The following is a 23,811-nucleotide window of genomic DNA, read 5'->3' on the forward strand; positions in this document are numbered from 1 at the left end:
ACTACCACTGGGTCACCCAGAGTCAACGTTGAGAACATAGGACTGTGTTTCTGTCGTCTGCTGAGTGGGTGTATCTGTTCATTTTAACCCGAGCAGACAAACTAAAGAACCTCCTGGTGCTGAACCTTGAAGCTCCATGTCATCTTTTCTACTCAAGTTTTCATGACTCAATATTTATTGGCAGCAGAATCAACACTGAAATATCAAATGAACACTCCTGAACGGAGTTTCTAAAGATGAACAGGCCACTCCTAAACTGTGTGAGTTCCAGTTGTGTCTGCCCACATGAAAGTCAAAGTGCCCTTGAGCCAAAACCCTGACCCCACTAATCTTTTGAATTCTATGGATTAGTGCCTCTAAAATGTTGGATGTTTTAGGGTTGTTGCAATTAAGAAAAGACTTGGTGGTACTGGAGGGTCAAGGCTGAGTAGTTCCCAGTTTGAGGAAACCTCTTATGCAGACGTGGACACCAAACCTCCATCTGTCGTCTGTTCACTGGGATCCGGCCTGGATTTTATGGGAACGGCAGCTGCTTTAAAGAACTGCATCCAGACTCCAAAAGAAAAACAGTCTTTTCTATGTTGAAAGTTTCAGAGAAGACGCTAAAGGAAGCCTTCAGTCCCATTGTCTGGCCGTCTGAAAGTCTGCTGGATCTACACCATTTGGTTCGGTTCATCAGAAGGTCTTGGTACCAGAAAAACTACTGGTTATTTATCTATAAAACAGTTGTCAAAGTGTCAGGTGCGTCTCTCTGGGATTACACACCACTGTACTGAATCAGTGGTTTCCTTTTGCTGTCATTGTCTTCAGAGCGGTACAGGAGTGTGTGTTCATCTCTGTCGGAGGATGAATCTCCTGTAGCCCTGGTTCTGCTGAACGTTCCTGGACCCTGTACCGTCATGTCTCTGAGTAATAAGACTATCGAGTTGGAGCATTTCGACGAACGCGACAAGATTCGTCGAGGACGCTCCCCTCGAACCAAGAGGGATGACTCTACCAGCAGCGCCGGAGGGGGGGGGTCCGGCCCCAGCTCCAGGGGCAGCAGCCTGGTCCCTAGCCCCGCCCACAGCGCCAACTGCAGCTACTACCGGACCCGTACGCTGCAGGCGCTCACCTCCGAGAAACGGGCCAAAAAGGTCCGCTTCTACCGGAACGGAGACCGCTACTTCAAGGGTCTGGTGTACGCCGTGTCCAGTGATCGGTTCCGCTCTTACGATGGGCTGTTGATGGAGCTGACCGCGCTCTTTGGCCGATAACTTACATCTGCCGCAAGGCGTCCGCACCATCTACACCATAGACGGCAGCAAGAAGATCACAAGTATGGACGAGCTGGTGGAAGGTAAGACCGAAGACTCGACCAGTTGAAACGTACTGTTAGTTAACTCAGAGGATACAATAGTTGTTAGAGTTTCTGTAATGTCGCCCCCTGCTGATTAGGGCTGTGTATCAGCAAGAATCTGGCGATACGATACAAATCACAATACTAGGATCATGATACAATATATCATGATATATCATGATACTGTTAAAAAGGCAATTTTTTGTTAGTTTTGTTTCTTTTTTTTAATTGATTATTTCCTGGAAGAATTGAATTGCAGCAGAAATCTGCACAAATACTACACACATTTTTAGAGTCAGAAAAAAAATCTGCATTAGCGTGCTAGATTTCAAAAAATATTCCCCAGGCACACTGTAGGATTTGTGTAAAAATAAAAGTAATTTTCTGTAGAAAAAAGCCCTGATGAAGGCCAGAGGTCGCAACGCGTTGGCTGAATTTTAAAAGATTGCCATGAACTAATAAAGGCATTTTATTTTTACACAAATCCTACAGTGTGCCTGGGGAATATTTTTTGAAATCTAGCATGCTAATGCAGATTTTTTTTTTTTTTTTCTTTGACTGTAAATAGCCAGACACACCACAAGTTTCCCAATAGCACCTGTGGATAATCACCAAGAAGACCCAGCTGCACTTCCACTCTGTTGGATTATTAAACACATTTGTATTTGATCCCAACAGGATCTAATGTTCTATCACCAAATGTTCCAACTGTGTTCAAACTGAAATTCTGTTTTATACACATTCCAGTTTCAGATCCTGTTCAGATGTTCAGATTCTATTAGTTCACAACTAACATCAGAACAGGATTTGAGTTCAATCCAAACAAAGGAACCAACATCTGCCTCTCAGACAGAAAAAGTGTTTTTAAGATGATTCAGGTAACCATTATTTAACACAGTAGTGTTAAATAATAATAAATAAAATATAAGCAAAAAAGAAAACCAAAATGAACCTCCACAATATCTGCATTTGAATAAATACCTAAAAATATCCACACAGTACTTTTTAATATCGATACAGTATTGTGACATGAAATATCGCGATATATTGCAGAACCGATATTTTCCAACACCCCTACTTCAGACTCTACCGGCTTGATTTGTTAATGAAACGTACTGGTCCAAAGGTGTCAAATATTTGGTGAACTGAGGGTGTGATAGTTGTTGGAGTTTCTGTAGTGTCGCCCCCTGCTGACCTAGTCGTTAGTTTTTGTCTTCATTTCATTTTAAGTTTTTCTTTGCTAGTTTTTACCCCTCGGCCAACTTCTGGCCGAAGGGATATTGTCATAGTTTTGTTGTCCGTCCGTCCGTCTGTCTGTCTGGTCCATTCAACAACATAATCACATTCTCAGAAGAATGCGTTGAGCTATCTGCACAAAATGTATCCTGTGGCTGCATCTTGACATGAACAGCCTATTGACAATAGTTCACCTTGACCTACTTCTTCAAGGTCAGATGGTGTGAAATCGACACATGACCCCTTAGTTGGGCTGATGTGTTTGTCTGAAACAGCGCTGTGCAGTTCTAATATCTGAGTACTGTCATATATAAACATGTATGGAATAAGTTTTACACAAAGACAGTCTGATCTAAATTATCAGGCAGTGACTGTCAACAGAATCTCACACTATATTTGGCCCAGGGGGATTAAAAGTATGTCCCCTCTGTGTCAGAAACATTCCCATATTAACCCTTAGTGGTCTGAGTCTATTCTGTCTGTTTTTCACTCCTTTTGATTTGGCCTTTATATACTATAGAAACAAATGTTTACTATACCCATGTTTGGATCTGTTTTTTCAGCACAACTTCATCTAGATCATCTGTCTATTATTTTTTCACTTTAACCTACTATAAAAACACAAAAGGACAAAAAACACAAAAAATATAAAATCTGATTTGAAAAATGTATATAATTTATTGCATAAATAACACACAGATGTTTAACGAACCTTTTCAAAGACTTTCAAAGTGAATATTGGTTCCAAATATTAGGTATAGAAAATTAAAATTGTAATAAATTCAAACTATACTCACATATTTGACATTAAAGCAGATCTGTACATAGGATTTTCCCCCTAAAAGTGCAGTAATCAAACACAGTTATCATGAGAATTAGAATTTAAATGCTAATACTAACCGTCTGTGATTTTACTGCCGTTTATGGTTCTACCGGTAATCGTTACATCCCTGACACAGAGCTCATAGAAGATGGAGATGGGTCTGGATTATATACAGTCTAATGTTAGGGTCAGGGTTCTATGAAAAGAGTGAATGTTCAAAGGTTAAACTCAGTTGTTCCTTTTTGCTGAAGTTTCACCAGCGGTTCAGTGCAGACCTCTAAGAAAATAAATGGATTCATGCCATCAGTACATTAGTTAATGGATCTCTCATCTCCTTCCTTTGCTTTAATTTTTAATTTCTGTGTCTGTTGGCATTAGAATCATGAGTAGATAATCAATATTCAGACATTTCATCAGAAAAAAACAACAGTTACATGACTTTGAACCCCTGAACTGAAGTTCTATGGTTTAATATTCACTAACTTTCTGGAGCTTTTTTCATTTTGGTCAAGGATCTCTCATTAGATCAGACTTAAGGAATCCTTCTGTGTGTTTGACCCTGGTCTGAACATCCAACAGGAAATGCATGTCATTAATGAAGCCCAGCGCTCTGCACATGCTTTCAGGGACTGAAACAGTCAAGAGCTTTGGTTTATGCACTGTATGAGTAATGTGTAAGGACAGACAGAACAAGTGATTGGTGGTGGAATTAATGATCATTTTAGTCATTCGATTTATTGAGGAAATAAACTAAACATTCATTCTAGATCATCTACACTTTGGACTCAAAACAGACAAACTATTAATCAGTAGGAAAAAAGGAGTTTTCTTCAATTACAGACCAGTTGGATTTGAAGTGATAAAAATGATATGTGAGTGATGTGAGGAGTTAGTCAGCTGATTACTACAGTAGACTTTAAGGGTGTTTTCACACAGCGTAGTCCAGTCTGTATCTGGGTTCACTGGACCCCAGAGTCCACTTCATTTTATCCATGTGAATGCAGCTGTTCTGTGCTCAGTACCCTGTCTGAGTCCAGTTCAGAAGGTAGTCCTGGGTTTGGACTGCCCAGCTCCAGTACCCAGTCACTGTGTGAATGCGATCCCTGTGCGAGTCTGGAAGTGAGCGAACCACCACTGTGACAACAGAAGGGGGTAATCACCATGAGAGCATAGACGGGGCTCCTGTCGTCTCCTGGAAAAGCCTCAGGTCTGTGCGGTCCAGGTTCACCTTCTGGACCCAACCACTGGTGATAATATGAGGGACAGCGAAGGCGGCTCTGCTTCTGTTTACCTCCAACAGGATTACAGATACACAAGGGTTTGTCTGCTGCTGACTTCAGTGTTTGGAGGAGAGTGATCTACTGTTTGTTCCAGTGTCAGCTGTTCGTCTTTCACACAGGTGAAGCTCACTGTCACTTACATTAAAAAAAAAAAGTCCAGTTCTTTAAACATAAATTCGTCCTGCGTTCCTTTTTCAGGTAATGCTCAGTGACCTTATCGGACCAACTAAACAAGAAAACGTTGAAATTCTGTTAAATTGAACCCAGTTAGTCCAGTGGTTGTGTTTTCTTCCAGGTCAGTAAATGAACAGTTCATTTGGTTTGTGTGATTTCACAGCAGAATGTGTGACGGTATTAAACTGAACTGTGTCAGTGAAGGAGCACATCTGAAAACAGCTGTCAATCAAACCACATTCAGCCTTTGGACCCGTCCTCCAATCGGCACGCGGAAGCTTGGCATCTGGCCCGGCCGAGCTCCGCCCACAGCTCCGCCCATGGCTCTGTTCGCCCCTGGAGACGCTGAGCGTCCGGGGGCGGGACAACAGGTGTCCTGTGTCCAGTGCTGGTCCAGTCTGTAGTGGTTTTTCCAGCAGTTCCACTCAGTCCCATTGAAGTGCATGGACGCTGAGCGTCTACGGACAAATGCACTGAGCAGAGATGGAATGAACAAACACAGACACACGAATGGAGGAGAAGTGAACAACATCCAGTCCACTGATCTGGGATCAAACTGATTCTGAACCAACTGGTCTGAGAGATGAACGTGTTCCAACACATTTGGAGTCAATGAAATGAAAACAACTGAACAGATTTGAGCATTTAATGGGAGTCATTTTAGGGTCAGAGGAGCTTCACTGCAGTCTGACACTAAACACCTGTGGTCTGTTTCCTGGAACACCTGTTTGTACTCAGGCCTGGACCGCGGTGCACGTGTGTGAACACAACATCTGTGTGGAAGGTGTGAATGTATCCAAGTACAGTACTACGGACTGGAGTACACTGTGTGAAAGCGCTCTGACTCAGACATTCTGCAGCTTCTGAAAATGAGTAAATTCACAGTTTTTGACTTTTATGTGACTAAAGCCAGTGTTTGAATGCAGTTTGCCAGGTGTTTGACAGTTTTCTTAAAATTGAATTGAATGTGATTATAAATCATTTGTCAGAAGCAGTTCCAGTGTGTTGTCAGTGGACTTCCTGTGTCAGTGCCTAATGCTGGTGGGTCTAAAGTGCGTCTCCAGTCCATTTCCTCTGTAGTGAACAGCTCAGTGTGTGTCCTCTGTCATGTCTTGTCTCAGTTATATCCCCTTCCATTAGTATTGATGGCTGACTGGTTGTAAATGTCCACTAATGAGCGTTAGTGCCAGGATGTTGTGCAGCCACAGACGTACTAAAACACAGACGCATCACTCTGCTGCACTTCCTGGAAATAACAGATGACAAACACAGTAGTTCAGTGACAGCCCCAAAGGAAAACCAGTCTGTCATGAACTGTGTTCTGCCAAAGAGGAGTTCAGCGTCCAGGAGAGGGTCTGTGTGTGTGTGTGTGTGTGTGTGTGTGTGTGTGTTTTTCACACCTGATCTGAGGTTCCAGTATTAGTGTGAAGGACTGCATGACCCCCCATCTGATGAACTGATTCATGTTCGCAGCTGCACTGAACTGAACTGTACAGCTGTTTAGTAAATGTATGCAGGAAAAACATTTATCTGTAGTGACATTTAAAGTTCATGTGGTATAAAATAGGACTGTTAGAATATATGGGTTCTACAATATATCACGATATTTCATTTCACAATACTGTATCGATATTAAACAGTACTGTATGGATATTTTTAAGTATTTATTCAAATGCAGATATTGTGGAGGTTCCTTTTAGTTTTGTTTGTTTATATTTTATTTATTATTATTTAACTTTCTTTTATGAAATAATGTTAGTTCCTTTGTTGGGATGTCACGACTGTTTCCTTTTTATACTATGGCCGTGTTTTGACAAGAATGTGGTGATACGATACAAATCACAATATTAGGATCACAATATGATATATCACGATATATCATGATACTCTTAAAAAGGCTTTTTTTTTTTTTTTAAATGATTATTTTCTGGAAGAATTGAATTCCATCATAAATCTGCCCAAATCCTAAACACATTTGTATTTGATCCCAACAGGATCTAATGTTCTATCAGCAAATGTTCCAACTGTGTTCAAACTGAAATTCTGTTTTCCAGACATTCCAGTTTCAGATCCTGTTCAAATGTTCAGATTCTATTAGTTCACAACTAACATCAGAACAGGATTGGAGTTCAATCCAACAAAGGAACCAACATTATTGAATAAAAGAGTGTGAAAGAAGAATGAATAAAATATAAACTAGAAGCACTCGGAGAGCGCAGACCTCCGCCAAGGCTGATCAGTGGCCCCCCCCGTGGGCCCCCCCACCCCCGATCACCACCAAAATTTAATCATTTCTTCCTTATCCCATTTCCAACAAACCCTGAAAATTTCATCCAAATCTGTCCATAACTTTTTGAGTTATGTTGCACACTAACGGACAGACAAACAAACAAACAAACAAACCCTGGCAAAAACATAACCTCCTTGGCGGAGGTAACAAAAACAACAAACTAAAATGAACCTCCACAATATCTGCATTTGAATAAATACGTAAAAATATCCATACAGTACTTTTTAATATTGATACAGTATTGTGAAATGAAATATCGCGATATATTGCAGAACCCATATGTTCTTACAGCCCTAGAAAGCATGATGGATTTCTAAAAAAAAAAAATGTATTATTATTTTTATTTATTTATTTATTTTTTATTTTAAAATTTTTAATTAAAATTTTTATTTTTTAAATTAAAAAAATAATTTTTAAAATGTTTTATTTGAATTAATTAATTTATTTTTATGTATTTATGTTTTTTACGGTGCATTATTCAGATGTGTTCTGTCAGCACCTGCAGCAGGAGTTGAACTTGTAACCTGACGTCCTGCTGTGCAGACAGACGCTGCCTGTGTGTGTGTGACTGTATTTGAATAACAGCGATCTCAGCTCCGTCCTGTCCAGCTGGATGAACAGCACACTGAAAGTGTGCACACAGAAGGATAGGGTCATGTGACACCTGGAGGAGGGACCAGGTCATGTGACACCTGGAGGAGGGGCAGGGAGTGAGTGAACATGGAACGGAGATAAAACAGGAGGCCCAGATGTGTTTGTCTGAGGCGTCCTGGGGGTTGTACGGTGTGGTTTGTTCATGAGGTGAAAAGAGAGAAAGGTGTGAGGAGAAGATGGACAGACCAGACTGTTTTTAACCATATAAGGTAAAACAGGAAGTGCTTAGAACTGTGCATATGAGCAGCTGTTGCAAACACTGACAGGGTTTACAGTTTAAAGCAGGGCTGTCAAACCTGCGTCCCGGGGTCCAAGTGCGTCCCCCCCAAAGGTTCCAGTCCCACCCCTGGGATGAATTTCCACAGTGTCTAAATTCCACAGTCCAGGCTGTGGAACTCATGTTAGTGTGGGTTCCACATCCAGACCAATCTGATCTACAGTCCAATAAGAACAGCAGAAGAACCCACACAGAAGAACCACTGCAGATTTACTACTGGGTTTGATGGAACAAATAATATGACATTATGTCTGTAAATAATGACAACTACAAATTTCTGTCTTTGATTTTGTAAAGATTCCAACAACGGTCTGGTGATCTGACTACTTACACTTCATACCAAACTGGACTTTCCAGTGTCAACACCTCCCCAGAAATCAACCGGACTGAAAAATACAATGTCACCATATCAATGTGCTAAAACTAAAAAAAACAAAAAACAAAAAACCATGAGAGCTGAAAAAAGGTCCATTCAATAACTCTTGTCTACCTTTTAACCACAATCCAAACCACACTGTGCAAAAAATAACATTAAATTATGGAAATATTTCCATTTCCAGACTCTCCTGTAACAATAAAATGTCAGTAACCTGAACAAATATGAACAACCTGAAATGTCTGAAGAAAATTCAGCCCAATGTGAACTCTTTGACCTTGAAGGCCTAAATATTAATGACCAGTTTGTTAGAGGATATTTAAAGGCTTTACACTGATAATATGTTTTTAGATCCACTTCATATCCCTTGTGCGTTTGTACATATTTTATTGATCGTGTCAGTGATATAACAGTCATTTTCTGTGCTCTGTGTGTGGAATATAATCCTGCTCAGACAGGGAGTGTTTGGACAGCTACATTTCTTACACATTTCTTTCTGTGTTTGTGTAAATCAACATAAGTTAAAGCTGACACTTCACACATTCTTCCAGTGAACACGCTGCACAGGTTCTACAGATGAAAAAACTGGTGATTTTTAGCGGTGGTGCATTTCATCCATTTGACAGGTTTTCTTCATGTAATATTTGCAACGCCAGAATCAGTAGTCATGAATATACTTTAAAGGTCCCGTATTATGCTATTTTTCAGTCATGTCATATAGGTCTCAGAAGCCCAAAAACATAGTATTTAAATTTGTTCGCCCCAAAATCATCCTTTTTTCAGAGTTTCAGCGGTCAAAAAAGTCCCTCTCCCCAGCCCTCCTCAGAACAGGCTGTTTCTGGGCCTGCTTCCAGGTATGCAAATGAACGCATCTGTCCACGCCCACTCCCCCTCCCCTCTCTGGGAGAGGACGCGACTTACACTAGCGGTACTACTTATCTGTTCTGAATACACAAGTCACATGTCTGAAATGCCCCTCTCTTGTCTACAATACACATATCTCAGACAGAACGTCTTTCCAAACACTGGCTTTCTTTGCCTTGAGGCGTGATTGAGCCCCGACGGAAAACGGCGGTGTTGTGTCGGGTTCGTGGACCTGACACGGAAAGACGCCTGCCGCCACTAATGCAGGCAGCTGCTAACAAGCTTGATGCTAACTATACTGATGCCAACCACAAAAGGCCCGTGTTCAAAGTAGTTCTGTTGAATGTCTCTGGATATTATCAGCTCTTGCATGTTAACGGGGACGCAAACGTTAGCAGCAGTAACCGAGCTATGTTAGCTGCCATGCTAACGTTAGACGTACACATCAACACCCACCAGCTTATCCGTAATGTAGGGTTATGCAGTAAAGATACAAACAAATGATCAGAACTTCCATCTCCCACACTTGGACTTGGGTCTCGAAGCGTTGGTACTGCGTCCTTCTTGGTTCGGAGTCTTTGTGCTAAGCCGCAGCTGTATGGGCCCATGTTCGAAAACACTGGTCCGTGAAATGCCGGGCACACACATACACGCGTTTGGGAATGTTGTTTGGTCCATGACCATCACAGACAGAATCCAGACACTTTTTACGGAGAGGCTCGGAAGTGGGGAGCAAAAATAAACTATGGTGTTGGTGTGTGCAGCCAACAACACCACTACCTGCGTGTCTCGCCTTCGCCATGTTTGTTGTCCAAGAGCTACTTTTCCAGGGCGGGGCTCGCTTTGCCAGGGTGGGGGCACAGTCAGGGGGAGGAGTTAAATCCGCTTATGTCGTCATAAACGGAGCCAACTCAAACTCGGCCGTTTGAGCATTTTCACAAACTGTGGTGTAGCAAGGCAGGAGGAAACAGACAGTTTTCAAATTCTAACCTCATAATGAGGAACTGCAACACACACTACTGTAAGAAAACTGTCACAAAGTGACATGTGCAGAATACGGGACCTTTAAATTGTTGACCATTGTTACAATAGTCTCAGATGTAGTTGCATTAAAAAAGGTTCAATTCATGATGACCGTTTCATGTCTGGAATTTTCCCCACATTTCTGTCCTCGTATCCCTTTCAACAGCCAAGTAAAAGACAGAAAATGTCCTTCAAGTCCATTCAGTAATAGTAATAGTAATAGTAATAGTAATAGCAGTCATTTCTGATGTATTTTTTAGGGGATGGGGGAGGCAGTATACTGTTCAGACTAGAGCTGAAACAATCAACTCAAAGTGATTAAAAAAAAAACATTCAACCACAGTTCTCCTGAATCTTCAGCTTTGTTTCCTTCACTTCTCTGCTGTTAAACATTGGTTCCACTGTTGTGTTTCACAGGGACGTTTATTGGGATGCACAAAGAAGCTTCAATTCAGGAAAACTGACGTAGAATATTTATTCTCTCACCACTTTAAACTGGAATTTGACCCCCTAAACATGCTCAAAAACTCACCAACTTTGGCACACGTCACATCCAGCGAAAAATTTTATAAAATGTAAAAATTAACCCCATATGTGCCAAAATGAGCTCTCTAGCACCCCCTAGATACACAAAAATGGCCCTAGCGGCCAGTAGGAATTTCGTGGGAACATGAAACAAACACCAAAATTTTTGTCTCGTCGAGCCCGACAAATCATACACTGACACCTATGAGCTAACTCCAACAGGAAGTTCAGAAGTAGCCTTTCAAAATAAAACATCAAAACGAAACTCGTCTGAGGTCGTTTGTCGCACTGCCTTCTAAAACCAAAACATAGAGTAAACCCTTTTAAAACAATTGATCTTGCACTTTTTTCATAACTGTCTTAGGTTTTTTTTTTTATAAGCCCAGAAAGTTGCAGAGTCTGAAACTGAAAATTCAGTTTGGACTTTTCCCCCACATATCATATATTTACATTTACATTTATGCATTTGGCAGACGCTTTTTTCCAAAGCGACTTACAGGGGAAAACCAAAATTAAAAAAAAAAAATAAATAAAATAAAATACAATACAATAAATAGAATAGAATATTTCCCTTCAATCAATTCGAGTTGATTAATCGAATTGTGAATTTTTGCATTGGCTTCGATTAATGGTTTCAGCTGTAGTTCCGACAGTATTTGGTCCCAGTTCTATCGTATGGTCGTAAACCTCGGACCCTCCTCACTTTTCCGTTTTGCTCATTTTCTTTTTCCACAGGTGAGTGCTACGTCTGCGCCTCTAACGAGCCTTTCCGTAAAGTCGATTACACCAAGATCTCCGTCCCGAGCTGGAAGCCCGGAGCCAGCAGCGGGACCGGCACGCCCGGGTCGGCTCGGACCGCCACGGTCTCCACGGGGGCGTCGACCGGCGGGGGCGGCGGCTCCAGGGACCGCCCCGAAGGCCGGGAGGGCAGGGAGAGCAGGGAGAGCAAGGACTTCATCAAACCCAAACTGGTGACGGTGATCCGCAGCGGGGTGAAGCCTCGGAAGGCCGTGAGGATCCTCCTGAACAAGAAGACGGCGCACTCCTTCGACCAAGTCCTGGCCGACATCACCGAGGCCATCAAACTGGACTCTGGAGCCGTGAAGAGGCTGTACACGCTGGACGGGAAACAGGTCAGATACTGGTGCTCTGCTTTGTATTCATGTTCCACTAAAAAACAACAACTGTCTGTTTCTACCTCACTGTGCAGGTCTGAGCACTTAAATCTACAGGGGTTGGACAAAATAATGGAAACACCTTAAAAAATCCACAAAATATAATTTCATATGGTGTAGGTCCGCCTTTTGTGGCAATTACAGCCTCAATTCTCCGAGGTATTGATTCATACAACCTGTGAATTGTTTCCAAAGGAATTTTCAGCCATTCTTCAGTTCGAATACCCTCCAACTCTTTTAGAGACGATGGCGGTGGAAATCGACGTCTTACTTGAATCTCTAAAACTGACCATAAATGCTCAATAATGTTGAGGTGTGGGGACTGTGCCGGCCATACGAGATGCTCAACTTCATTAGAATGTTCCTCATGCCATTCTTTAACAGTTCTAGCTGTATGGATTGGGGCATTATCATCTTGAGGTGAAGGTGTTTCCATTATTTTGTCCAACCCCTGTATGACATGAAATATATTCTCAGGTGCTTTGTGGCACAGGTGTCAAACCTGCGTCCTGGGGCCCAAATCCAGCCCCCCAAAGGGTCCAGTCCAGCCCACCAAAGGGTCCAGTCCGGCCCTGGGGATGAATTAATGAAGTGCATAACTTCCACTCAGATGTGCCCAGTCCTGTTAGTTCAGTTCCACATTCAGACCAGTTCAGTCTGCAGTGGACAGGACCAGTCACATACTGTCAGAAGAACAGAAATAATGACAACTGACAAGGTTTCTGTTTGGAAATGGAAATATTTTCATGGATTTACACTAAAACTAAGGAGAATTTCATAAAAAATGTGAATAATCTGAACAAATATGAACAACCTGAAATGTCTTGAGAGAAGTCAGTTCAATTGGACCAATCTTCTGTCTGTTCTTAAATGTTTTGTGTGTTTGTAGATCCACTGTGATCTGTACGTTCTAATGAACATGTGGAAATGATAAACTGAAGCAGAATAGTGTTAAAATGACACTGATTTGTTCAGTTTGTTCATGTTCTTCACATCTTTTGAAAGGATAGTTTGTAGATGGAAACCTGTTCAGAATGTAAATGTACTTTTTTTGCTCTGAAACAGATAAAAGTTTGGAGTTGACATTATTTCTATATTATTCTGTTATTATTTTCCTGGTTGGGTCCACTGCAGATCAGATTAACTGAATGTGGAACTGAACTAACAGGAGTTTGACAGCCCTGGTTTGCTTTATCTAGCTAGTATATATAATTAGGGATGCACAATAAGTGTTTTTTACAACCGAAACTGGTTCAAGTCAGTGGTAAAAACTCTGTTAATAGTCCAGTAAAGGCTTGTACAGAACCTAAAGCCTCTGTCTGCTTCAGATGGATAAGAGACCAAAGGTTTTCAGCTGTATACTGTTTACGTCAGGGCTGTCCAACTCAGGTTCTTTCAGGTTCCACATTCAGTTCAATCTGATCTCCAGTCAAATAAGAACAGAATAATCTATAAATAGTGTTTCATATGAAAAAAATAACATTAAATTATGAAAACATTTACATTTTACAAACTATCCAAACAAAAAAATATGAATAACCTGAAAAAACTGAAATTTCTGAAGAAAAAATAAGATGAAATAATAAGAAGAAAAATCTGATCCATTTTCTGCCTCAGTTTATGTTTAATCCATGTTCATTACAGATCAGATCTACCAAGACACTAAACAGGCAGAAGACAGCTACAATTACACTGATTTTTCTGGAGACATTTCATTTGTTCATATTTGTTCAGGTTATTGACGTTTGATTATTAAAGCAGATCAGAGTTTAATGTTCTTTGCAGTAAATCAAAGAGAAAAAATTGGTGTTTCCATTATTTACAGACATGATGTCATCGGATTTTTTTCACACGATTTGAAGTTGATATTCATTTGCGGTAATAGTGAAAATGTTGGCATCAAAATTTGGAATAATTCGAACTCTAACGCTTAACTTAGTGTAAACTTTAAATGCCTTTAAGCACATGTTTATTAAACTGCTTTGAAAAATCACAAAATAAGCTACAACACGTGTGAGGGGCGGGGCTTGTTGTGCCTGGCACCGCTTGTTTTCAGCTGGTTTCAGGACTTCAGCTGTGGTACTTCTAGAACGTGGTGTGTGTTTAAAGCCACAGAACTGCCACGCTCAGCTGAAGTCGTCTTTTCGTACGTCGTGTTGAACAGACGGTGAAGGCGCTCTGATCCTGACAGAAACTCCTTTGTGCGTCCATGTTTGATTTAAGATGGCGGATTAAAACTCGACACGTTGGCTGACAGAACTATTTTTACACACAAAGCAAACACACATAGATTCTGTTCAGAGCTGGAGATCAGAGGGTCGGCAGTGACACAAAGACAGGAAGAGCTGAAGGAAAGCACAGACAGCACAGGACATGTGGACGGACGGAGGGACGGAGAACGCAGCTCACACTTATATACACACACATTTATATATTTGTACATATTATCCACCCAGCTAGGGATGGAACCATTACCAGTATAGCAATAAACGGCGGTAAAATCACGGACGGTTAGTATTAGCGTTTAAATTCTAATTCTCATGATAACTGTGTTTGATTACCGCACTTATAGGAGAAAAAACCCGATGTACAGATCTGCTTTAATGTCAAATATTTGAGTATAGTTTAATTTATTACAATTTTAATTTTCTATACCTAATATTTGGAACCAATATTCACTTTTAAAGTCTGTGAAAAGGTTCGTTAAGCATCTGTGTGTTATTTATGCAATAAATTATATACATTTTTCAAATTGGATTTTAAATATATATATTTTTTGTGTGTTTTTTGTCCTTTTATATTTTTATAGTAGGTTAAAGTAAAAAAAATAATAGACTAGAAGCACTCGGAGAGCACAGACCTCCGCCAAGGCTGATCAGTGCCCCCCCCCCCCCCCCCCCCCCCCCCGATCACCACCAAAATGTAATCATTTCTTCCTTATCCCATTTCCAACAAACCCTGAAAATTTCATCCAAATCTGTCCATAACTTTTTGAGTTATGTTGCACACTAACGGACAGACAAACAAACAAACAAACAAACAAACAGACAAACAAACCCTGGCAAAAACAGAACCTCCTTGGCGGAGGTAATGATATAGATGAAGTTGTGCTGAAAAAGCAGATCCCAAACATGGGTATAGTAAACATTTGTTTCTATAGTATATAAAGGCCATTCAAAAAAAAATTCAACTACAAAAAAATTATTGGAAAATACAACCACTCATTTACTTCCATGTGAATCAGTCCACTCCTCAGGATCATGTAACATCGTCTAACACCTTGTTCTAACCTTTGCTCCTGCAGCTCTTCTTACTAATCAGTGTGTCAGCGCTGTTTCTCATTTAATGGAGCCTTTTTATTGAGTTCGTTAATTCGCTGAACATTGCAGTCACCTCAGTGTAGGGCTTCGCCATTGATCGATTTTAAATCAAAATTGGATTTTTTAATCAGGACAGTTTTTAAAAAAGGGAAATAGTCAAATGGAGTTCATCTCTGTCGTACCTCCAGGCTGTGCACCTGTGGGCTTCTGGAAGCTCCTCCCCCTATTTATGACAGCGGTCTTTCACAGAAGTCCATGTGATGACCACGAATGTTAAATCTGTGATGGGTCTGCAGTGGTGATACCAGTGGAAGCCAGGGTGTCCAGCACTGAGCCCACAGTTCACATAGAACCGCATGGGGATCACTCATGTCATGTCCACACACACACACACACACACACACACACACACACGACTGCTGCCTGTCCCTGACTTCCACTGGTGTCACTTGTGTGGGTTCATCACTGGTACCATCTCAGACTGGAGGTGGGGGCAGTGCGTTGGACTGGGGGCTGCCCACAGAACAACATGCTGACTTCTGTTGTCTTTTATAGTTCCATCCAAAACTCTAAATCAGAATGGAACATTACCATTTCCATGTTTCATGTGTCTTTGGCTGGTCTGGACCCATGGTGGAGCTGATACTGAACATACTGTCTAACAGGACCTGGGGTCTGCTCTGCTCTAGGGGGGTGGAATTACCCACAAACCCCTGCAGGGTCCACCTGAGTCCCGCTGATACCATCAGTGGAAACAGGGGGATGACTGAGGCTTTTATTTTGAAGGCACTGCATCATCTTCAAGGCTTTTATTCTCTGGGCTCACACTGGGCACTGCAGACCCCCATCCAGACCCATTCACACTGAACTGTGTGTGTGTGTGTGTGTGTGTGTGTGTGTGTGTGTGTGTGAGTGTGTGTGTGTGCGTGTGTGTGTGTGAGTGTGTGTGAGTGTGTGTGTGCGTGTGTGTGTGTCCTTAGTCTGTCCTTTCAGTCTGTGCAGTCACTTCTCACAACCGGATGGAAACCACATCACACACACTGAACACTGCAGTGTGGTTACCATGGCAACCACTCATCCAGTCCCAGCCCTTGACTACACACACACACACACACACACACAGACACACACACACACACACACACACAAAGGGTGCAGCTCTGGAGGGGTTGAGTAAAAAGTTAAAGAGATGGAGATGAAACAAGGAGAGAGGAGGAGGAAAAGGAGGAACAGAGGAGAGACTGGGGGGGGGGGGGGGGGGCTGTGTAAAGACATTTCCATGGCAACTGTACGTCATTAAAATTCCACGGTACTTTTGTTTGTACTCGGCTGCACAGACAAAAGTACATTTTGACGTATTTGTGCTCAGACTGTTCCACTGCTGCTGCTTTATTCTGTTACTGCACCACAGTTTAAAGTCACTTCTAATCCAATCATCAATGAAGGATTCCCAGCTGGTGCTCAGAGTAACCTGGAGGAAAACTCTGCACTTACTAGTGAAGAATATTCAATAAAAAGGAAGAACGACGAAACAGGGTCACAAACTGATGTCATGTTGATGATACTGGAAATGTACATGGAATAACTGAGCAAATGTGGGTTAAGGTACGCAAAACAAATGGATAAAACTCAAACTTTGTCGTCTAAATGTAGCACATCAGTGTTACTAAAGCAAAACTAACACATGCTAAAAAGAGAAGATAGATTTTCAATGTTTAGATGAACGTAAGTAAGAAATGTGTTTGAATAAACAGCTGGAAAAGGCAGCTAATAATTATGTTTACTGTACATGAGAAGTATTGTAAAAATAGACAGATTTGTACATCATAATTTCAGTTACAGCAGTGAATGTTAACGGTCCACATGAGCAGAAGGAGATACCTAATAGTATGAGAACCAGAAAGAAACAACTTTTAAGGCCTGATTTACTAAAGGTTTACCTGTGTAAAAACATGTGCAAACTTGACTGTGCACACAAAATAATGGTGAAGCTGATCTACTACCAGGGTGCGCAGAGGTTTGTGTGTCTCAGATAATAATAATAATAATAATACTGATAATAATAATAATAATAATAATGATAATAATAATAATAATGATAATAATAATAATCACAATAATCATAATAATCATAATAATAATAATAATAGCTTTATTTGTATAGCACCTTTAAAAACAAAGTTTCCAAAGTGCTTTGACAGAGGACACAACAGCAGGATACAAGAAGTAATAAAAACACTAAAACACAAGCAACACAATAAGAGAGATGTGTGAAATAAATTAATAATCAAACAGGATAAAAATCACATTTAAAAAATTAAAATTAAAAACAAAAAATTAAAAAGTTCAAAAGGGGCAGACATCACATAAAAGCACGTCTGTAAAAATGTGTTTTAAGAAGTGATTTGAAGGACGTCAGTGACTCCTCAGCCTTATGTCCTGGGGCGGACCGTTCTAAAGTCCAGGGTCCAGATGGAAAAGGTCCGGTCCCCTTTAGACTAAACCTGGACTGTGGAACACCCAGGAGCCCTCTGGCCTGGCTGGTCCAAGTGGCTCGTCCAACCCGTTTAGCAGGTTTGTCCTGATGAATATGAAATGTGTGTTTCTGCCAGAACATGCAGAATTATTGGGAGGAGTAGATGCACATATTTAGTTAGTGTGTGTAATGTGACTGACCAAAGCTGAAACTGGTTGCACTGGCTGATTTTGTGTCTATATTTAGTGCATCTGAAAGGCAGGTTTGAACTCAGGGGGGTCCAGTCCTGGTCCTGGAGGACCGGTATCCTGCATGTTTTAGATGTATCCCTCTTCCACCACACCTGGTTCACATGATCAGCTGATCATCCAGCTCTGCAGAAGTCTGATGATGACCTTCAGGTGTGTTGGAAGAGGGACACATCTGAACCAGGGCTGTCAGCTCATTTTCTTCTGGGGGCCGCACTCAGCCCGATTTAATCTGCAGTGGGTCAGAGCAGTCCAATAATAACATAACCAATGAATAATGACAACTACAAATGGGTTTAGTGCAAAAAATAACATTCAGTTATGGCAGTATTTACATTTTACAAACTATCCAAACAAAAAGGATGTGAAGAAGCTGAAAAAAATGAAACTGAAGCACAATTTTATCAATATTATGCCTCGACTCATCATTTATACATGTGCACTATAACGGCACCAAACCCTTCAGAACAGGCAGAATATTGTTCAAATTGTCCTGAATTTTCTACAGACATTTCAGGTTGTTCAGAGTTGTCCAGGTTATTCACATCATACTGTTACAGCAGAGTCTGGAAACGTCAGCATTTTCACAATTCAGTGTTTTTTGTACTAAATCAAAGAGCGCAGACCTCTGCCAACACAGATGTGAAATATGTCACCAAATAGCACAGAGTTAGGAGGAGGAGCCAAAGTGGAGATGATGGACAGAGGTGTGTGAGGACACACACACACACACACACACACACACACGTATTCACCAACAGCAGTAAACAGGATTAGCTCTTCCAGCTGTCGTCTGCTTTGTCTCATACACTCAGTGCACTGTTGGAACTGTGTGTGTGTGTGTGTGTGTGTGTGTAACTGTGTGTGTGTGTGTAACTGTGTGTGTGTGTGTGTGTGTGTGTGTAACTGTGTGTGTGTGTGTGTGTGTGTGTAACTGTGTGTGTGTGTGTGTGTGTGTTTGTAACTGTGTGTGTGTGTGCGTGTGTGTGTGTGTAACTGTGTGTGTGTGTAACTGTGTGTGTGTGTGTGTGTGTGTAACTGTGTGTGTGTGTGTGTGTGTGTGTGTGTAACTGTGTGTGTGTGTGTGTGTGTGTGTAACTGTGTGTGTGTGTGTTTGTGTGTAACTGTGTGTGTGTGTGTTTGTAACTGTGTGTGTGTGTGTGTAACTCTGTGTGTGTGTGTGTTTGTAACTGTGTGTGTTTGTGTAATTGTGTGTGTGTGTGTTGTAACTGTGTGTGTGTGTTTGTGTACCTGTGTGTGTGTGTGTGTTGTAACTGTGTGTGTGTGTGTGTGTACCTGTGTGTGTGTGTGTGTTATAACAGTGTGTGTGTGTTTGTGTAATTGTGTGTGTTGTAACTGTGTGTGTGTGTTTGTGTACCTGTGTGTGTGTGTGTGTTATAACAGTGTGTGTGTGTGTGTGTTTTCAGCTGACGTGTCTGCAGGACTTCTTCGCTGATGATGACGTGTTCATGGCGTGTGGTCCAGAGAAGTTCCGCTACGCTCAGGATGACTTTGTGCTGACCCACAGCTGTAAGAGCCAGGCCTTTGTGAGCGGTGAGAGCAGCTGTTCACACTGTGCTGGGGCAGGTGTCCACTGTCCTTCTGTCTTCTTCAAATGCTGCTAAAGCGTGTGTCAAACTAACATAAAATAAATCCAGCAGGTTTGGAAACTCCAAAGGCTTTCATTCTCATAAAGTTGGGTTGTTTGGTGGATACTTCAGTTATAAGTGGTTGGGATGGGCTCCAGTGACCCCTGTGACCCCTGTGACCCCAGTGAGGGTAAAGAGGGTTCAGATCATGAACGAATGATTGATTGAATATAGGCACAGATCATAACGTTCCAAGGTTCAAATCCAAAGTTTCCAGCACTGAATCCAAACTCAGCTGTTGGATGAAGTCACCTCACAGGCTGGAGTAGAAACTAGTGGAAAACAGCCCCTGGATCTGAGCAGACATCTACAGACGCCACACTGCAAAGGATGAGAGTCAATGACTTGTAGTTATTTAAGAGTAACTGTTCAATGATCGGGCGACACGGTGGTGCAGTGGTTAGCACTCATGCCTCACAGCAAGAAGGTCCTGGGTTCAATTCCAACACCAGTCTGGTGGGACCTTTCTGTGTGGAGTTTGCATGTTCTCCCCGCGTCTGCGTGGGTTCTCTCCGGGTACTCCGGCTTCCTCCCACCATCCAAACACATGCACTGATAGGTTAGTTGGTTAATCTAAATCACCCATAGGTGTGAATGTGAGAGTGATTGTTTGTCTGTATATGTTCAGCCCTGCGATGAACTGGAGACATGTCCAGGGTGTACCCCACCTTCACCCCTATGTAGCTGGGATAGGCTCCAAGTGACCCCCGTGACCCTAGTGAGGATAAAGCGGGTTCAGAAAATGAATGAATGAATGAATGTTCAATGATCGGTCGATTACTGCTTTAATAAGGTTCTGCAGATTCCATCTGTGTAAAGAGTTTGAAGTATTTCATTATTTAAGGTGTTGTTTTCTCACAATGATCATGTGAAGAATGACACAGTGTATGATATGAACCTAGACCGACTACCACTACAAACAGGACCCAGGCCCCTGTGGTCCAGCAGCAGATTTAAAGGCATGAACTGACATCTGTTTGACCTCTCAAGGTCAAAGGTCATGGCACCAAATGAAAGCCCATATGTGACTTCCTCTCTGTTGTCAGTAGTAATTTTATCAGTATCTTCAGTTGTTTTCAAGTTGCAGCACTTTGAACTGTTTCCGTTATAAACCAGTGGGGATTTTTAAAATGTCACAAATTCATAAAAAAATTCAAAAATCAATATTTCTCAGTTCTTTGAACAGACTTGGTAGACTTTACCCCAAGGACCCTCTGCTATGAATTTCAGGTGATTGTGGCTGATGGTTTTGGAGAAGAAGTTTCTAGAAATCTGGACAAAGATGACCTTGGGTTTGACCTTTGAGTGTCAGTCGAGGTCAAAGGTCATGACACCAAATGAAAGCCCATATGTGACTTCCTATCGATTGTCAATAGTAATTAGATTGATATGTTCAACTGTTTTCTAGTTCTAGGACTTGTAGCAGTTTGTCCCCTTAGAAACCAATGGGGATTTTTCACATTTCAAAAAGTCATAAAAAATTCAAAAATCAATATTTTTCAGTTCTTGGATCAAACGTCGTAAACCTTACCCCAAAGATGTTCCGCAACAAATATCAAATCATTCTGACAGACTGTTTCTGAGGAGAAGATTCTTAAAAATAGTTTCCCACTGGACCATAGCTGATCCCACCAGACCTTCAGACCTTCAGACCTTCAGACCACCGGACTAAAAACTGACACAAAAGGAACAAATGATCGTACTTGGATTGTACGGTCAGCAAAATGATCAGACTTAGTCACACTGAGACTGATTATAGTTGAATTAAACCACATTTCCTGTAGAGACTAGGGCTGTTAGAAAGTATCAGTTCCGCAATATATCGCGATATTTCATTTCACAATACTGTATCTATATTTTTCGGTATTTATTCAAATGCAGATATGGCGGAGGTTCATTTTAGTTTTTTTGTTTTTCTTTATTGTTTATATTTTATTTCTTATTATTTAACACAGTTTTATTAAATCCTGGTTCTTTGAATCCTCCTAAAAGCACTTTTTTTCTGTCTGAGCGGCAGATGGGAGTTCCTTTGGAAACTAGAAGAATGACAAACATTTTGTATCATTCAGTTATTAGCACCAGAACACCTGCTACATTCAATCACTTCATCCATTTCCTATTTCTATTAATCTACTAGGGCTGTTAGAAAATACCAGTTCTGCAATATATCGCAATATTTCATTTGACAATACTGTATCTATATTAAAAAAGTACTGTATGGATATTTTTCCATATTTATTCAAATGCAGATGTTGTGGAGGTTCATTTTTACCTCCACCAAGAGGCACTGTGATCACTTTGCTTTGTGTGTTTGTGTGTGTGTGTGTGTGTGTTTGTTTGTTTTTCTGTTAGCAAGATAACTCATAAAGTTATGGAAGGATTTTCATGAAATTTTCAGGAAATGTTGATACTGGCACAAAGAAGAAATGATTAAATTTGGGTGGTGATGGGGGGGGCAGATCTGTCTTGGCAGAGGTCTGCGCTCTCCAAGTGCTTTTCTTGTTTGTTTTTCTTTATTGTTTCTATTTGATTTCTTCTTCTTTCACACTCTTTTATTCAATAATGTTGGTTCCTTTGTTGGGGTTGAACTCCAATCCTGTTCTGATGTTAGTTGTGAACTAATAGAATGTGAACATTTGAACAGGATCTGAAACTGGAATGTCTGGAAAACAGAATTTCAGTTTGAACACAGTTGGAACATTTGCTGATAGAACATTAGATCCTGTTGGGATCAAATACAAATGTGTTTAGGATTTGGGCAGATTTAGGATGGAATTCAGTTCTTCCAGGAAAAAATCTTTAAACAAAACGAAACAAAAAAATTGCCTTAACAACAGTATCATGAAATATTGTGATATATCGTATCATGATCCTGGTATTGTGATTTGTATCGTATCACCAGATTCTTGCCGATACACAGCCCTAGTAGAGACAGAACAATTATTTGAATAACTGTAATGATCACATATGGTAACTAGAAAAGCACTCAGAGAGTGCAGACCTCCGCCAAGACAGATCTGCCCCCCCCATCACCACCCAAATTTAATCCTTTCTTCCTTGTGCCAGTATCAACATTTCCTGAAAATTTCATGAAAATCCATCCAGAACTTTTTGAGTTATCTTGCTAACAAACAAACAAACAAACAAACAAACAAACATGCACACGCACACACAAACACACAAAGCAGAGTAATCCCAGTTCCTCTTGGTGGAGGTAATCAGACAGACTAAGGCTTCCCTTCTTGTGTCCGTGTGCAGAATGCAGGGCTAAGACTCGCTCCACTGCTCCTCAGAAAACTCCCAAGAGCCCCAGTGGCTCCGCCCTCTCCAAGACTCCACCCAAAGGCCCATCCAGAACAAAGTCACCTGGTCCAGGTAAGAACAACTGTGGAGAACAAGTACAGGAAGTGTAGCTGATGACAAGCAGCTGTATAACACCCTGTCTATTTCAGCCAATGAGGCGTCAGGATCAGCTGGGAAGTCGTCCAGGTCCAGCCCCTCCCCCACCAGCCCCGGGACCCGCCGCAGTCTGAAGGTCTGACGTATTCTGGATTTAAAACACTTACCTGCATGTGTTTGGGCTTTGTCAGTCAGTTCAAACCAAAAAAACACACAAATGAAAAAAGAAAAGCAGAAGAAGAACTGTCCTCCTGATTAGAAGTACATACTGAACACAAGTCACATGAGGACAGATGATGACAGTCTGGTTGGTGTCTGCAGATCTCTCCTCGTCGAGCGTCCTCCACTGATGTAAACGGAGAAGCCGAGCAGACGGATGACGCCGTCGAAGGTGGGTGCACGGTGACAGCCAGCGCATGTTAACCTTTAACGTACACAGAACCGACTCATGAACTGGTGTTCCTTCTGCAGTCAACGGTAATCGATCGGTTTCCTCCTCCATCATCAATGAGAAGTACAAGGTGGGGAAAGTCATCGGAGACGGAAACTTCGCAGTGGTGAAGGAGTGTGTGGAGAGGTAAGGTCTGCATCTACATCTGATGAGAAGAAGGCTGCGTTAGAACACAGGTGTCAAACATGTGGACCCGGGCCCAAATCTGGCCCACCAAAGGGTCCAGTCCGGC

At 41.5% G+C, this 23,811-nt stretch overlaps 1 protein-coding gene across 1 annotated transcript in view; it reads left to right on the plus strand.

Moving 5' to 3' along the window:
• The window catches only part of LOC115438129 (serine/threonine-protein kinase DCLK2-like), a 40,510-nt gene continuing 16,699 nt past the window's right edge, over positions 1-23,811 (plus strand). Inside the window, 8 exon segments of the mRNA XM_030161537.1 lie at positions 1-1,238; positions 1,240-1,339; positions 11,597-11,994; positions 19,508-19,634; positions 22,988-23,104; positions 23,182-23,264; positions 23,450-23,519; positions 23,600-23,705. Coding sequence (XP_030017397.1) covers positions 900-1,238; positions 1,240-1,339; positions 11,597-11,994; positions 19,508-19,634; positions 22,988-23,104; positions 23,182-23,264; positions 23,450-23,519; positions 23,600-23,705 — 1,340 coding nt within the window. The 5' untranslated portion in view covers positions 1-899.

This window comes from Sphaeramia orbicularis, chromosome 18 (genome assembly GCF_902148855.1).
Source record: "Sphaeramia orbicularis chromosome 18, fSphaOr1.1, whole genome shotgun sequence".
In the NCBI taxonomy this organism is placed as follows: domain Eukaryota; kingdom Metazoa; phylum Chordata; class Actinopteri; order Kurtiformes; family Apogonidae; genus Sphaeramia; species Sphaeramia orbicularis.